The following is a 17,090-nucleotide window of genomic DNA, read 5'->3' on the forward strand; positions in this document are numbered from 1 at the left end:
TGTGACTGGCAAAGGTTTGGGCTGGTTATGCAATCATTGCACTGAAGTGTATTTTTCAAAACAGGATTTTTTGACTGTGCGTTTTTACTTATAAGCCCGAAACTCTTGAAGTATTTTTCAATTTAATACCTGGTCAGTTAAAAGCGAGTCAAGCTAGGCAAAGGTGCCTGTCATTATAGCTCTGGATGACACTACGAAACCTTTCCATCAATCAAATGCGTAACGCATGTAACAAGGAGGCTATGATGTAATTAATATTTTCAGCTGTTCATTTTCTAGTCATGTTATGGGATCAATATTTTGCATAGCAGTTCTAAACCTTACTCTTACATTATCTTTTAACATTATTATTTTTGTTTCACTATATAGATTTTACAAGACAACACAAGAAAATAAAAGTTCCAAATCAGTCAAAATCTTCATTGAAAATTTCCTTCCATCTACATTGCGACCACTAACAAGTAATAACACTAGAAGATAGCAAAAAAGCTTGCAGTTGCACCATCACTATCAGAAGTTTAAAAAATAAGCTTATCTCAAAAAATAATAAATAATGAATCGCTCTAGTCTAAATAAGAAAACTTTCTAAGCCAAAAAAAAATCATAAAATTTAATAGCAAAAACTTATCATGCAAAACTACTGAAAACTTTTTCAGCAAAAAAAACGGCGCTTTTTGCATTTAACAATCAGAAAACTTTGGCCAGTATGAAATAGCTTATTAATAGTTATGATAGCAAGAGAATAAGGGTAATAATGTTATTAATGATAAATATGATAATAATATGAAAAAAGAGAGAGAAGCGACAATGGCTTGAACTCGGCATTTAAAACAAGGCATTTCAAGCTCTGGCAAGTAAAAAGAGATATGGTGATGAAGAGCTACTTACCCTGTTACTTGCTCCGATTATAAAAATCATGAGCGGGCAGGCAGTGAGAAGGACCAGCGTGATTTTCCAGCCGACCACAAATGACATTACATATCCGCTGATGAAGGTTGTAATCCATTGAATACAGGTCGCCATTTTATCTCCAAATCCTTCGCTCAAGCTTTGCATATTCCTGAAATTGAGCAAATGGTCTTATGATAATATTTTGGCGAGCCAGCCAAATTTAGATATAACTATATATGCAAATATCTCATAATTAAAAAATCTGAAATTTATTTATATATAATATAAATAATATGTATTTGATATAACTTATTTTTTGGGCTATCCAATTCAAGATGCAACACTTCAGCTGCCATTAACCTCTTGTATGTGTATGAGAGAGAGAATTACTTACTCAACCATGCGTGTGTTTAGCTCTCCCGGCTTGTGAACATCGAACCACCCGACACTCTGTCTCATCACTGCTTCAAAGTATGTGGACCGAATTCTCCGAATCTGTCTCTCTCCAGTCCATGTCCAAAGTGAAATTCCTGCATGAAAATGAAAATGTTCAACTCTAAATAACAGCAATAAAAACGTGTAGAGCTTTTTCTAAACTTTGCAAATAAGCAAGTTTGAAAGTGGGTCAGTCAATTGGAACTGTTCGGCAAAATTTAAACTTTTTCTTAAATAATTTGAAATATATCATATCCATTATCGACAGAAAGACTTCATTATTTTGAGTCTGTGTCAAATTTTACAACTTTTAAGCATCTACGAATCCACCAACTACAAACAAAGTTGAGTAAAGTTTTTGTTATTCAATTTTGCTTCTAGGCTGAGCAAGGATTCATTAAATTTTTTAATAGTATGATATTGATTCTGACACACAGGTCCATCTTATTAAATAATTAGTTACATTTGCAGATACAAAATAGTCTAATGCTGAATATAACAAATACAAATCGCATAGAGTTGCTAAGTTTGAATGGTTGTAGAGGTTGAAGAGGCAACCTAATGTATGTTTAACTCAGCAGGCAAAGTAAACTAGAGTGAAGGTCACTTTTAGTGATGAGAGTGACATTTGAGTTGGGATATTTGCATTTGCCATTCCAACTTTCATAAGCATTGCTCTACAACTCAGGTTGTCATCCGTTTAGATAGAAAATACTGGTACGATCATCACTAGATTGACTAACACGTTGAAAGTGGGTATAGAAAGATTGATTGCTGTGCTGAAATTCATGGCCAGTGTTGATAAATGCTAAGCATAATGCACTACTCACCGATGTACCCAGCAACAAATAATTATTTACTAATGTACCTGACAGCAAATTGCTGCTCAGTGATGCACCGGGCAGCAAAATGCTACTCGGCAAAGTGGCCGGAAGCAATGACTTACTCACCGATGTACCCAGCAGCAAAGCCTGAAACTCCAAAAGCAATGAATGCTGCTAGGTATGAATTGATGATTATTTCTAGGAGTTGTTCAGATGTCAGCTGCTCACTGGTTGCATTTCTGTAATACAGTAAACAAAAGGTTTGTCAGACCATATCTTTTTTCAGTTGCAGCCAGAAAACACGAATAGAAAGATGAGAAAAACATAGGTTATCAAATTTATCTTTTTACATGTGCTTTTGTTAAAAACAATTGTCAAAGCTTCCAAACCATAGGATGTCTATTAAACCATAGGATGTCTATTAAACCATAGGATGTCTATTAAACCATAGGATGTCTATTAAACCATAGGATGTTTATTAAACACCAAAAGGTTTCCTAAATCATCTTTATTATATCTACACTAGAAATGATGTATCAGCTGACAAAATATCAATATTTCCAGTTTTAAAAAACTTACTTAAATTTTGGGGCAAACATATGAAAATCTGTAAGTAACGTATCTAAACTGCAGAAATAATTTTTTCAAAATTGTTGTAACTAATTTAAACTATCTCAATTGTTACAAATACTATTACAGATGTACCCTAATGTATTTTGACAAGTTAATGATTGATTTAAAACTATAGCTACTCACTGAGCTGACTCTGCAAGGCAGCGACTTATATTTGTCGAGTTTGCAAATTGTGACGTCTCATAAGTGATAAACTGCGTCATCAACTCTCCAAAGTAGTATAAGTTGATAGGAATAAGGACTCCCAGACCAGCCATTACCAGAGTACCAACTAGCATGAGCAACACGTCCAGTTTATCCGCAAACCTGAACTACAAGAGTTAACATCTATTTGAGATAAATACGGTAAACCATGTCAATGTCTATGGTCTAGCAATATGAACCATGTCGATGTCTATGGTCTAGCAATATGAACCATGTCAATGTCTATGGTCTAGCAATATGAACCATGTCAACGTCTATGGTCTATGGTCTAGCAATATGAACCATGTCAATGTCTATGGTCTAGCAATATGAACCATGTCAACGTCTATGGTCTATGGTCTAGCAATATGAACCATGTCAATGTCTATGGTCTAGCAATATGAACCATGTCAATGTCTATGGTCTAGCAATATGAACCATGTCAATGTCTATGGTATAGCAAGCTGAACCATGTCAATGTCTATGGTATAGGAGGCTGGACTATGTCTATGGTTCAGCAAGTTGAACTATGTCTATGGTCTAGCAAGCATGTACATGTACATACCAAGTACCTATTCACAGTCTGTTGAGAAACGATCAAATTTCAAATAATTTTGTTTGAACATTAGTTGGTTTTTATGAGCAAAAAGGACAGTAGTTTACGTATATATTGGTGTGAAAGATTTCTAATACAAATGGAAATGTTCCGCCATGTCCCATCTTCCTATCTCTGAACAATGAACAATAAATGTGCCGGAGTTATGAAGTATACAATGTGAATCAGACTTACGACGAACTTGATTGAACAGCCTGATCAGTTACTGCTTTTAATGCTATTCAATTGTTTACCATCAAGAGAAATCAATTAACTGGATAAAGTGAAAATAGTAAGCGCTCTACATGTAGTACGCTCTTTACCCAATAGCTAATCATTGCTACACTCTTTATTGATAGAATTCTGAAAAGCGCAGAGAATATTTTAAACGGTCACAGTGAAATCATTTCATCTTGACATGCTCAGTAGTTGGGATCCCAAGACACTACCTTAATTTTGTCATCATTTTTAACAACGCGTGTCATATACCCGATTGAAATGATACGCAATGCACACATGAGGACGGCGTGCGAATAAAGCCTCAATATCTGTAACTAATATTCGTAAATCCTATCAGCTTTTACTACAAACACAAATTTCGGATCCACCTGAAGGTTTGTATCACAACATATAAACCATCAGATGCGTTAGGACCATAGCAGCCGTAACAGTTTTACCCACTGACAATTTTAAAAACTTGCTTTGCTAAATGATTTTTGAAATCTTTTAACCACAAAACTTCAAAATCCAAAGCTGCTGACTGCTTTTTTATTTCAGCAGGTTTTGTTTTCTAGTCTAATTCTATGATTTTTAAAACGCAAGACCAGTGAGCTGACTATCTTGAACCATACCTGGTATTTACTCGTTTTGGATCGAACAGACAAACATTGCCTTGTAGCAATAGTTTCAGGGCCAGGACTTCCTGCACCCAGTCCTAGTCTGTTGTGTTTGTTGCAATTCAATGAGTTTTTGCTAACTCAAAACTTTAGAAATCTCATAGTCAAACATTTGATTTTCAAACATCACATTTTCTTAAATGTGAGTACTTACTTTTACATATGTTAAAACTCAGCTGTGATTTTACCAGTAGGTATGCCAAACTGCTAGTCTATAAAATCACTGGTGACCCTAGTCTATTATGCTGTTCACATCACATTGTCTTACGCTGCTGCAATCTATACTTATGCTTTAGTGTTATGCTACCTGATAGGGACAGTTATGATCGGCATCTAAATGCTCTTAATGCTGAAGAGCTAAATGGGTTTTCAAATATTTGCTGTTTAGAATACTCAAATCATATCTCCAATCTGCTTGATCATCCATTACACCCCTACTTCCTTATAAACTCTTATACCAGAGACCAACACCTTGCCATGTTACGCTATAGAACAGAGTTATGCAAAAAGTGCTTTTTTCAGTACACATTATTTACTTTACTATTTTTGTTTTATCTTTGGATTTGCTTTAAAATTTAATTAAAAATTAATTTGCTTTGTAATTTGCTTTAAACAACATTCACCTCTGTAAATACGGTCACCGTATACATATATATATGTATATACGCTATATATATACGTATATACATATATATATGTATATACGCTATATATATATACACGTATATACATATATATATATGTATATACGCTATATATATACGTATATACATATATATATGTATATAAGATATATATATATATATGTATATACATATATATATATGGTCTTACTGCCTACTTTCATCATATATGTTGCTTTTGAATAATCCACCAGCACATTGCAATATACTCCTGTGATAAAATAACCTTGTCTCTAACATGGATTAATTATTGCTGTAAATCTTACTGGACAAAAAGCTACCCGTTTCAACTTTTTGAGGTTTGAGAACTTGCTTTTGGTTAATTAAAAGTTGCAAAAACAAAAACCATATTGTCTGAACTAAAATCAACAGCGATGATATACAATGCTTGTCTCTTCCAAGGTTTGGAGGCTGTTCAATTGAATTCTGCTTCACATTAACCACAGCTGAGTTGACAAACTTGAGAATGATTGATCGCTTTAGTTCAACTCGGCTGGGAGTGATCTTTTTAATCTTAAAATGAATATAACAATGAAATTCTTTAGTGGCTCAGACTAATAAATATGGTAGAGTAGAGACGGATGACGTGGGTATGGCATAGTCTAACTGAGAATGCTACCCCGAATGCTACCACGTATTAAACATTCAATTTATATATCTGTACAAGACGAACCCAGGAATCACAACAAACATAAAACATCTAAGTATGCAGTTCGATCCTGTTAGTATCTCAATGCTATCTCAACTGTGCCACTGACTTTTTAGAACTAATAATATGTTCTGTTCAAGTTAAAACTATTGTTTCCAACTACATGGGTATTTCGGGGCTTTGTGAATATTAGATTTTAAGTCCATAGACTGACTAGCAAATCGTTAAGTCGGTATCAATGTCTAGTGAGATGTCTAGTGAGATGTCTAGTGATATGTCTAGTGATATGTCTAGTGATATGTCTAGTGATATGTCTAGTGATATGTCTAGTGATATGTCTAGTGATATGTCTAGTGATATGTCTAGTGATATGTCTAGTGATATGTCTAGTGATATGTCTAGTGATATGTCTAGTGATATGTCTAGTGATATGTCTAGTGATATGTCTAGTGATATGTCTAGTGATATGTCTAGTGATATGTCTAGTGATATGTCTAGTGATATGTCTAGTGAGATGTCTAGTGAGATGTCTAGTGAGATGTCTAGTGAGATGTCTAGTGAGATGTCTAGTGAGATGTCTAGTGAGATGTCTAGTGAGATGTCTAGTGAGATGTCTAGTGATATGTCTAGTGATATGTCTAGTGATATGTCTAGTGATATGTCTAGTGATATGTCTAGTGATATGTCTAGTGATATGTCTAGTGATATGTCTAGTGATATGTCTAGTGATATGTCTAGTGATATGTCTAGTGATATGTCTAGTGAGATGTCTAGTGAGATGTCTAGTGAGATGTCTAGTGAGGTGTCTAGTGAGATGTCTAGTGAGATGCCCATTAGATCAATTTAGTAGATAAATCATCAATAAATAATCAGATCAATTTTGCTGTAAGCAAAACTAACTTCTGGTCTTGAAACCTTAACAAAATTTAACAGGAATTTATTTTAATTTTGAAAATACAAAATACACTGAATTGCAGGTAGGAAACACTTTGAAAATGATCAAGTTGAGAGAATTAGGCATCTCATTACGAGTCTCTCATAAGATTTGGTTAGGCAGTCCTGAGTGGTGCTCAGTGGTGCTCAATAATGCTGGACTGCTTTGAATTTGCCGAGATATCCACTGTTTTTGCAGATTTAACCAGTTAGTTTTGAGCTAAGCCTAGCAAGGAATATATCTTTAAAAGCTTACAACATGTAGAAACTAAGCATTTTTAAGTTACTCAAAATGCCAAGTATTACAAAATGTGCTCGAGTCAAACAGTTCAGCTGTTTGAGAAAAAAAACTAAAATTGTTACCATGGCAAATAAACTTAATAAAATGTGTCTTATTTTGATAGATTCACGGCGCTCACTGCTGAAACAAAAAAAAATTGAAGATTGGAAATTGTCTTAGAATTCCACATATTTAGCATGACAGGATGAAATGATTTTACCACAACTATCTAAATATTATCGTCTGTGCTTTGTAGAATTCCGTCAGCAAAAACTAATGATTGTTCGACTCTGGAAAAGTGTTGTTAAAATGATCAAATATGAACTTGCATTGAGAATGACCAGTTTTTTTCTAATTACTACAAAATTCTGTAAATATTCTTTGCCATTTTAACAAGCATAACAACATGAGTGAAACTAGGAACAGTGGCTTGCATAACGCATGTTCACTAAATACTCAACTGTATAAAACTGTAGTTCAACAGATAGACATATATTAATTTTTTGCAGTTATTGTATGCTTTGATTTATTTTCAAAATGCATGAAGTAATTTGTGGTTGCCTATTGAAAAGATTAATTGATCCAAATAGGCAAAAACATAAGTGGACGTCTAAATATCTTTTTACAGCGTCAATCACGTATTAAATCGATCTTGTGACATGTTTATGTGACGCGCAAAGCAAAAACCCTTACACAAGCCATGATTTATTAGCTCTGAATGATTCAGCTTAAAGATTTTTGCACCCTGAAAGCTATCCTAGGAGGCGAATTAAAGAATTGAATTTGTGTACAAGTTTGTTTTGAGAGGGAGCGTCGCAGTTGCTTGATGAAGAAGCTTGAAAGTGTCACTCAATTACCAAATTTCTAGACAGCGACAGCAGAAAGACACACCCCCCTTTTGGTGCTATAATGCCAGCATAAAAACAGCTGTCATTCTCATTTTGTCGTTATTCAGTGTCTGTTTGGATGTCAAACACTAGTGCAGTTCGCCATCTTTGTGCCATGGAGATAAACTTAATGATCATTGCAACTATGCACCTGTGTGTGCACCTAAGTCTTACTTTCGTTTTGCTTCAGATGCAGACATATACCTTGACATAAAGCTGCGCACAACCATCGCTCAACTATAGTGCCATATGGGAACATGATCTGCTTGTCTACCCAGCGTAGGTATTTGGCACTGGTGCACCCAGGTGTCAGTCACTGTATGGAAACTTGGTAAATAATTCAGCCCATGAAACCTCATTGATATAGCCTAGAGTTTTTAGGACATGACAGGTGAATGAAACAATGAAATGTTTGGCACACAAAAAAACTTGCATGATTCAACAACTGCTCCTGCGACAGAAAAAAATGTGATTAAAAGCTACTAAAAGCTTGAGAAACCAGAAATAAAAATTTTACTGAAACTAAGAAATTTCAGAAAACGCTATCATCATTTATCTCTGTTAATGCGGAAGAAACAAGCCAGTGCAAGCTAAAGAGCCCTTATAATTTATTAGCTATAATAATATAATTATAGTTATAATAAACATAGATTATTTAAATTCATGCTTGAGGTTAGCAAAACTGCTGATGAAGCACGTTTGTAAATGAGTCACATTAAAGGAACAGAGTAAACTATTGGACTATGTTAAGTAGGCTCGTCCAATCAAAAGTTATTCGCAAGACTATGCTATTCGATTGGTCACATTTTTTTCTCAAGCAACACTACAATCTTTCACCATATTCATCTTTAATGTAAAAAGTGTCCTTGCAGACAGCTTCCTTCTCAAATTCTCATCTCAAATTACATAATGAAAAAATGCTTGAAACCTACAAACTATTTTACAAATGGTAATTGGTACCATACTAATGTTGATATTTCTATGTTCATATTAACTGACCAATTAAGCAGGTGAAACAAAACTAGATTTCCTTTTATAAATAACGTAACTCTGTGAAGGTATTACAATCTTAGGGAACTCGGCTAAGTGTGTTGTTGTTTCACGCACAGGCTAAGGACTATTGTGTATTTATTCTTATTGTCAATAGTTTTTTGCAAATGTAGGGTTTTTTATCTGATCTTGCTTGCTACTGTTAATCCCAGTAGAAATAAAATGACGTCATCTGCAATGCAAATAGAACTGTTACAACTAAGCTCTAGCACTCTGACATAAACAGTGATGTTTCAAAAGGGTTAATCTCCAGACAGAGTGACGGGTAATTTTAGTTTTACTGTAGCCAACATGTTTGTTATTAGTTGACTAAATGTGCGTCAGTTCTGAAAATTACTGTTTCATTGTCTCCTTTTTTGCTATTGGAGCATTTTATGCAATTAAGAGCATTCAGATGCCACTCATGCGAAAAATAAAAGAGGCAAATCTTCTTAGTTATAAGTATTCTGATTCCTTAATTTTTTATTTTCCTATTACATTATTATTTACGCTGGCCTATACAATATTGTTAAAATTTATACATGGTTGATCTTATGCATACAAATCATATTGATTTCAACAGAAAGAGAATCTTACTCTGCACTCTAATATCATGTACCAAACACACTGGTGTTTCATTGTTTTGACTAGAGGAATTACTATAGCTCCTATTCAGAATATTTATTAGCCATGTCAGGCTCTTGTTGCTAGGCAATAGCACTTTTTGAAGAGCCATGATGAGCTGGGAGTGATTATGTAAGCTAGTACATAAACCTACATTTCATAACCTGGATGTGGGCTTAATGTCATTTTATAGAGCATCATTTATGTAACCTTTTGTTACGTATGCTTTTTCGCCTGATTTTGCTAACTTTAATTTTCAATACACCCTCAGTTTTAGATATGTTGCGGTCCTTGAGCACAGGATTTCTAGCAAACATGCCCTAACTTTTTTACAATTTATTAAAGCTCACGAATAAACCCTTTTCTCTACTAGACAATCATAAAGCACCTGCTTAAAATGTCAGCCAATTACTTCATTTACATATAACAATTCGTTTTTATATTTAGGAGCTAAATCTAAAAATTATTTGAAAAAAACTATTTTATTGGATATTAACTTTTTCTTGTCAAAGTTTTTTTTTAGTATACCGTATCGTATATTCATAACACCTTTGTCTCCCAATAAAATCTCTATATATGAACTTGCAAGCTGCATTCATAGAATGAGACTATGAAGGCGAATAGCTTAGCTTGTTATGAAGACTTTTCCGCAAAATAAGTATGAAACAATCCTAACAACTATTATAGCCTCTTGTACTAGTAGTTAAAACAGATCTACTTATAGCTTGGGTAAAAAACTCAACTAGTGTAAGACAGCGGCTGCTTATCACTCTGTCTATGAGCATTGAGCATACTTTATTCTTTACTCATGCTTATCATCAATCACACAAGAGTTGAAGATATGAATAGCTTACTAATTGAAAGAATGGGATCCTTTCTGCCGGTTCCTTCCCCGTTTTCCTGCAATAGACAAATGAGATTACTAAGAGCACAGGCAATAGATACATAGTCGGATTTTTTGATATTTTAAAACTTGTTTTTTCCTTAGAAAGTTGCTTATAAAAAATCATCTGGCATTTAAACTTTACACAGGAGTTGCACATCTCTCCCTTGAAAACACCCTCTGTGATCCATATACTATGAGCAATGACTAACAATGGATGGCTTTGATTTTACCAACTAAATGTTTGTCATGCTCATCATATTGTATTGTTGCCGTTTTAGTTTGTTGATTAATCATTTTTAAGAATGAGCCAACAGACATGTAGTTGATAAATCAGTACCTTATTACCATAGGCAGCTCCATGATAAACCACGCATAACAAATGGACCACTAAATTGTGTACATTGTAAGTAGAACGTTGCAACAGTTTTTGTATAACTTGTCTGAAATAAATGCCCCCTTGAGCTGTAAAGTGCATGTTAAAGCTATTGCATTACTTATAAAAAATAAAATTTTCATTTGTTATGCTTCAATGTCACCAAATAGCTCAGCAAGTCTTACGGATCGATTGTTAATACAGGCATGGACTGATGTCCTCAAACTAGGATGCATTTATAGAAAAGGGGTCAATGTGATAGCTGCGAAACCACTTCTAAGATAAAGCCCATTGATAAAGGCAAAACTTGGACCTAACTGTTTGATCGACAAGTTTCTAAGAATTGGTCATAGCTTTTTAAAGCACAAAGTATGCGATTAGCGATTCTAAACAAACAAAGGTGTTTATAAATTTTATAAGCTAAATACTGTATAAACTAAGAGAAAAACCAAAGTTGATAACATAAAATTTTAAAACTTCAAAATCTACGTTGTTGACCTTGACACTACTGTTTGTAAAAGCTGCTACATTTATCATTTTGATGTTGATCAGTGCTTGGAATGTAATGTATAGTATATGAAGTACTGCGCACCAATGTACACACAACTAGCATTTTACGTTTGGCAAGATCAGCCTTTCAAAAGAATAAAGATGCTATGAAATCCCTATGCATAGGTGGTCCATGACTGAGGTTTGCATGAGTCATTCAGCCTCCAAATGAGTGTGTACTCCTTTCAATTGTATGAAACGCCAGGATGCTCAGGGGACATGAGAATATTCGATAATTGAGGCAGGTACCATCAAGAAGCTTATATAAGGCAAGGATGAAAAGTCATAGCCTGAGGTCTTTATAAATAGTTTGAAGTTTATAGACTGCAATAGCTGAACACTTGCTTTATAATAAACTCAGTTCTGGTAGAAAATGTTTTATTGAACTCATTGGCAAGTCATCAATAGAGTGATTACACTGTCAGCCATATATCGCTAAAAGCAGCAAGCTGTGGATAACTATGTGATTACATATAGTGTTAAACAAAAGCCTAGCACCAACCTATTCTCTGAAAGATATTTTTTTACACGTATCACCCCACCGCATGCATGGTCAATCCAACAGGCCTCTAAACCATACTTGGCCAGATGCTGTGGTAATATTCAATTTCTCTTTTAATGTTAGAGTTGTGAGTTTAAAGACACAAGGATGAGCAGTAAGTTTTTATCATATTACCACATTAAATAATCCTATTTCGCAATGCTTGCGTAGGGCAGAAAAACTATTAGAAGTTATTGTTGACAACTACTATTTTAAGAAAGTATGCGATATGTTTTGTTACTAGAAGGCTATGCAGCTGGTTTCAAAGCTACAGCTGCTTCGCACATATGTCATAGAGCTTAGCCTCTGCGTGCTCAAAAAACATTTAAAACCGATGTAATCAGATCTGAAGAGCAAATATTATTGCTCTCCTATCAGCAGACGAATGCGTCTATTCACTGAATATGAGCTGTGCAACTTTTGGACTAACAAAGTGTGTTTCAAATGAGCTGCACTCCATGTTATAGCAAGCTAAAGCAAAGCAAAGCGCTTATCTCAAACATATGGGACTGGTTGTAAATTTATAGTGTTAGACTTGACTGACACACTGTCAAACATCAGGATGTCATTTATTGCCTTGACAACGCCGGGTAGTATTGATATGACTTCAGATGTGTTTCCTTGGATAACATCTATCTTAGACAGTCCCCTATCCTTGCGTGACCCCCTTCCCTAGGATAATCCTCTATCCTTGGATGACCCCTGTTTTTGTCCCACTTTTCCTTAGATACTCCTACCTACTTTGGGAAGTTATGAATTTGAAAGTGATCCCAGCTAGCAGGTTAAATGTAGAATGGAAATTACTAGAAAAACCTTTTAATAAAGGATTACTTTTCTTTGCTAGTCATAGACAATGTATTCTTTTACCAAAACATTTCAATTGATGATAAATGATGAGATACATGATAAAGTATTACTCTTTTTTTAAAAAAATATAAGAAAATTGCAACAATAGAGACCAAATTTGTTAGAAAATTTAAAAGTAAAGCTAAGAAACCAAAATAAACTGCTGATGAAATATATGCTTTTCCTGTCAGGCTGGATCATAGTACCAGATCATAGTCCCAGATCATAGTACCATAGATCATGGTATATACTGTTTGTTTGTTAAGTTTGTTAAGTTTACATGTAATTATATATGGAAACTTATTTCTATATACTGCTATGTGTACATATATGGAAATAAGCGTAACATAGCGACAGACCTCAATAAGGCCCAGCAATGACATCATTCTGTCATGATTCAGTGCCTGCTGTTTGGAACTGAAACAGCCGTGCGATGGGCTGTCTTTGTGCCAGTTTTAGCGACCAATAGAGTTGCACTTGTGCGAGCGCATAGGTCTTGCTTTCCCATTCCTTCATATGCAGAAACAACAACCTTGACATAATGTGTCGCACAGCCGTCGCTCTAATATAAGCGCCCGATGAAAACATGATCCGCCTGTCGGCCCAGCGATGCGCTGTGACACGAGCGCACCCAAGTTATGCTACGAGATCGCCACACGGAGACCTAACTATAGTGACAGCCATGGACTAGTCTCATATCGAGACTAAGTTTGAGTTAGGATTATAGTTTGACCAGAAAGAACTTTTCCACACTCACTTAACACAAACCAAAGGTTTAATTCCTTAATCAGGGTTAACACAAGGACCTTTCAAGAAGGACAGCTCCTCTGCCGTTGAGGCATAAGGGGAATTCCCAGAATCACATACGAAGGCAATGCTTTACATCAACTTCCTCATTTCGTAAGCTATTCTCTTCACTCTTTACACAATGGGCCAATCAAACAATCAGACCACACAACCTGTCTAGCTTTGCATTAGAGGTCAAAGGAAACAGGTGTAGTTTACAATGGCTACATCCAACTTCAAAAAGTCAGAAACCGTGACACTAGTAGAAACCATGCCGAGCAAGCAAATGGTAACAGTTCAATAGTGAACACAGTTGTGGTCTTGCATGTTTGACATTTAGAGCAAATACTTTTGTACAAACAGTTTAGTCATATCCTCCGTGTGAGGATATAATATAAAATCCATTTGTTTTTTACAATTGGGCCCAATTTGGAATCCCCGCATAACCACTAATCCAAAATAATCAACTTTGTACATGTTTGCAAACTTATTGAACAGAATTGTTAAGTTTCCCTTGAGAGAAAGTATTCAAATGTATTGTAATCATATTCGTTTGATTCTTGTCAACAAGTCAGCCTACCTTCCATTTTTTGCCCTTTCTATATCTGCTGTGTCGTCCTTGACAACTGGTTGAGGGCTGTGTCCATCCTTTGAGGAGACTGTTTCATCTCTCCCATTTTCTAGTGATACATCCTCCATTTTATAGCTATTAGGTTCCATAATATCTCCTTCAAGAAACCATGTGATAACAATGTGATATCAAAGATGGTAGGTTTATACACATTTACAACCGTATGAACCGTGTTGTAGCTATGGAACATGGTTAAGCTAGCCCTACATTAGCTAGAAGTTTGGTTTAATTATAAAACTCTTCTCCAAGTTATGAGCTCATAGAGAACACAGAACATTCTAGATGCAGCCAGCAATCAAAATCACTATCCTTACCATTTGCTGTTCCTTTCATCCTGGAGCTCATTTACACTAATGTTCTCTTATCTAATCACTGCTCTTCACTGATCCAGCCGGCTCGCTGATCACATATGAAAGCATCGAATGCTACTAAATCTTATGTAGTCTGTCAACACAACTATAGCTTTTTAATGGCATAATTTCCTTATAGCCAATGAGATTGGCTCTTTCCTATAAGCTGAGAGTCTAAATAATAACGCTGGAGAAACTTTTAAAAAACAATTATTCAAATGAAATCGGTTTTAATTGAACTGTCGCGGTTTCAAGCGTTGAGAATTTTTTTTGAATTCACAACCGCAATACCAATAACTTTACATAGTTTAAAACCATTGCATCACCAAGTCTTTGTACATATCGCGTAATCCTAAACTTACTGGTTTCTCCTTTTGTGTTACAGGTTTTAGTATTCTGCGTAAACCATGCCCAGAGTATTTGTATTTGTCCTTCCACCCAGATGAAAAACATTGTTTATTATTCTGTGACACCAACATACTACATCCATCATCGTATGTTTGCTAAAATCTTCTCTTCATTAACCCAAGATTTCTCTTTACTATTAGATTACCAACTTTTAAAACTCTTATTCTTATTCAAATCACTCAATAATTTCTGGTTTCTAATTTCTCATTTACTCATTTTTGTTTGGAATGTAACGAAAAACACTATTTTAGGCGGTGGGCCAAGGCAGTTTATCTTGTATTTCCATTGGCACCTTTTTTCAGTGGCAATTTCTGCAGTGATTTAAACTGATTTTGGCATGGAGAATTCAAAACTGAAGAGTTGCCGGAGCTGCCATTCCCACTTCTATGAAAAATTTGATAAAAACTATACTTTAGGACTTATCTTCCCTGTGAATAAGATTTCTTCCATAAAAGCATCAGATTTGCAACTTTTTATCATAATTATTTTGCAGTGATTTAGGATGTCAGTGGTTAAGTCAAAATTTATTTTCTATTTATTTTTTAACATTCCATATCCTACGATCGTTGCACGTACATGTAAACTATATACATGTATATATACATGTATATATATATATATATATATATATATATATATATATATATAACTATATCTATATATATAACTATATATATATACATAACTATATATATATAACTATATATATATAACTATATATATATATAACTATATATATATATAACTATATATATACTGTATATAACTATATATATAACTATATATATATAACTATATATATATAACTATATATATATAACTATATATATATAACTATATATATATAACTATATATATATATATATACATGTGTATATAATTGTATGGTTTAATAGCTTAATTTTACAAAAAAAATTCAAAACACTAACTATGCTGTATAACCTGACACTGATGAATCATATAAACTAATAATTGGTGATTATTATTAGCATTATTATTAGTAGTAGTATTAGTAGCTAATATCAAGTCTTACAAAATGAGCTGGGATATTTCAATATATCACATATCCTAACTATTTGTTCAATATGTAGAGTTCTTAGTAATTGTCCTCACCATCGGCATCCTCTTCTACTCTTGCTTCAGTTTTGTCTTTGGGCACGCATGTGCAAAACTCTGTGTTAGGCAGCTTTGCACATGATACTGGCGCATCAGTTTCCTCGGCACCTTCATTTTTGACACTCCCATAAAACTGCTTGTAAAATATCAGGTGGGGTGATGATTCTGGTACGACACTTTACTGCATACTCATCGTTTTTCTTACCCAGTATCCACCCATGTCAAGATGGAAATGGTGCAGTGGCAAGTTGTGTTGTTGCGTCTTTCCATATGCATGTAAGTAGATGCTACATAATTGACACAATGCACATGTTTTTTCAGATTGAAGGGAGGGACTGACTAGCCTAGACCTAGACACAAAAAGCCTGCTCCTTAGTCAGTTGCCATTTTCCTGGGTGCTATCTTATAGTCTGCATGTGTAAGTCTTACAGAAATAATAAAGTTGCCCCGAAACTTAAATGATTCTCAGAGCTCTTTCGTGGCCTGTTGAAAGTTGACTTCTGTTCTGATGGGTTTCCTATGACTCTTTTTTCCTTAGCCTGCGAAGGATGAAACTGCATCACAGCTAGAGAAACCGTGCAAATCTATGAGATTTTCACATTGGAAGTTTATCTCCGAGCATAGTAGCCTTAGTAGCTATATTCTTGCAATATCCACAAAATCCACACAAGCAGCCTTGTACTTCTTAGCATGAGCCATAAGCACATCAAGAATGGTATCAGCAAGTTGACGGAACGTTGAAGGATGGCACTGGCAGGCAGGGCTTGGATAAGCCGCTCGGCATCCACAAGGATAGCCCCACATCCTCAATAGCTTGGAGTCACTGCATTTATGATAGTTTGATCATGTCTGCCATAGATATGAACTAGTCCTTTGAGAAGATTTCTAACTCAGTTGCCTTCTGGGAATCTGGGCTGTAATATCCACAAACTGCAGTTAGAAGCACAGCTCTCTGCTTGTCGTCTTACATAAAAAGTTCCAAGACACCATAGGTAAAGTAGTGAATCTTAATTGATTCTGTTGAGGCAAGAATGATCAGCAATTTCATCACTGACACAGTTG

At 34.8% G+C, this 17,090-nt stretch overlaps 1 protein-coding gene across 1 annotated transcript in view; it reads right to left on the reverse strand.

Annotated features, from left to right (window-relative positions):
• Positions 1-14,556, reverse strand: part of LOC137390193 (ATP-dependent translocase ABCB1-like) — a 44,652-nt gene extending 30,096 nt beyond the window's left edge. The window contains exons 1-7 of the mRNA XM_068076484.1: positions 14,469-14,556; positions 14,104-14,251; positions 10,397-10,442; positions 2,907-3,094; positions 2,277-2,389; positions 1,286-1,421; positions 889-1,060 (exon numbers count right to left, since the gene is read on the reverse strand). Of these exons, the coding sequence (XP_067932585.1) occupies positions 889-1,060; positions 1,286-1,421; positions 2,277-2,389; positions 2,907-3,094; positions 10,397-10,442; positions 14,104-14,251; positions 14,469-14,499 (834 nt within the window). The 5' untranslated portion in view covers positions 14,500-14,556. The remainder of the gene's footprint in view (positions 1-888; positions 1,061-1,285; positions 1,422-2,276; positions 2,390-2,906; positions 3,095-10,396; positions 10,443-14,103; positions 14,252-14,468) is intronic.
• Between the last annotated feature and the right edge of the window lie 2,534 nt (positions 14,557-17,090).

This window comes from Watersipora subatra, chromosome 3 (assembly GCF_963576615.1).
Source record: "Watersipora subatra chromosome 3, tzWatSuba1.1, whole genome shotgun sequence".
Lineage (NCBI taxonomy): Eukaryota > Metazoa > Bryozoa > Gymnolaemata > Cheilostomatida > Watersiporidae > Watersipora > Watersipora subatra.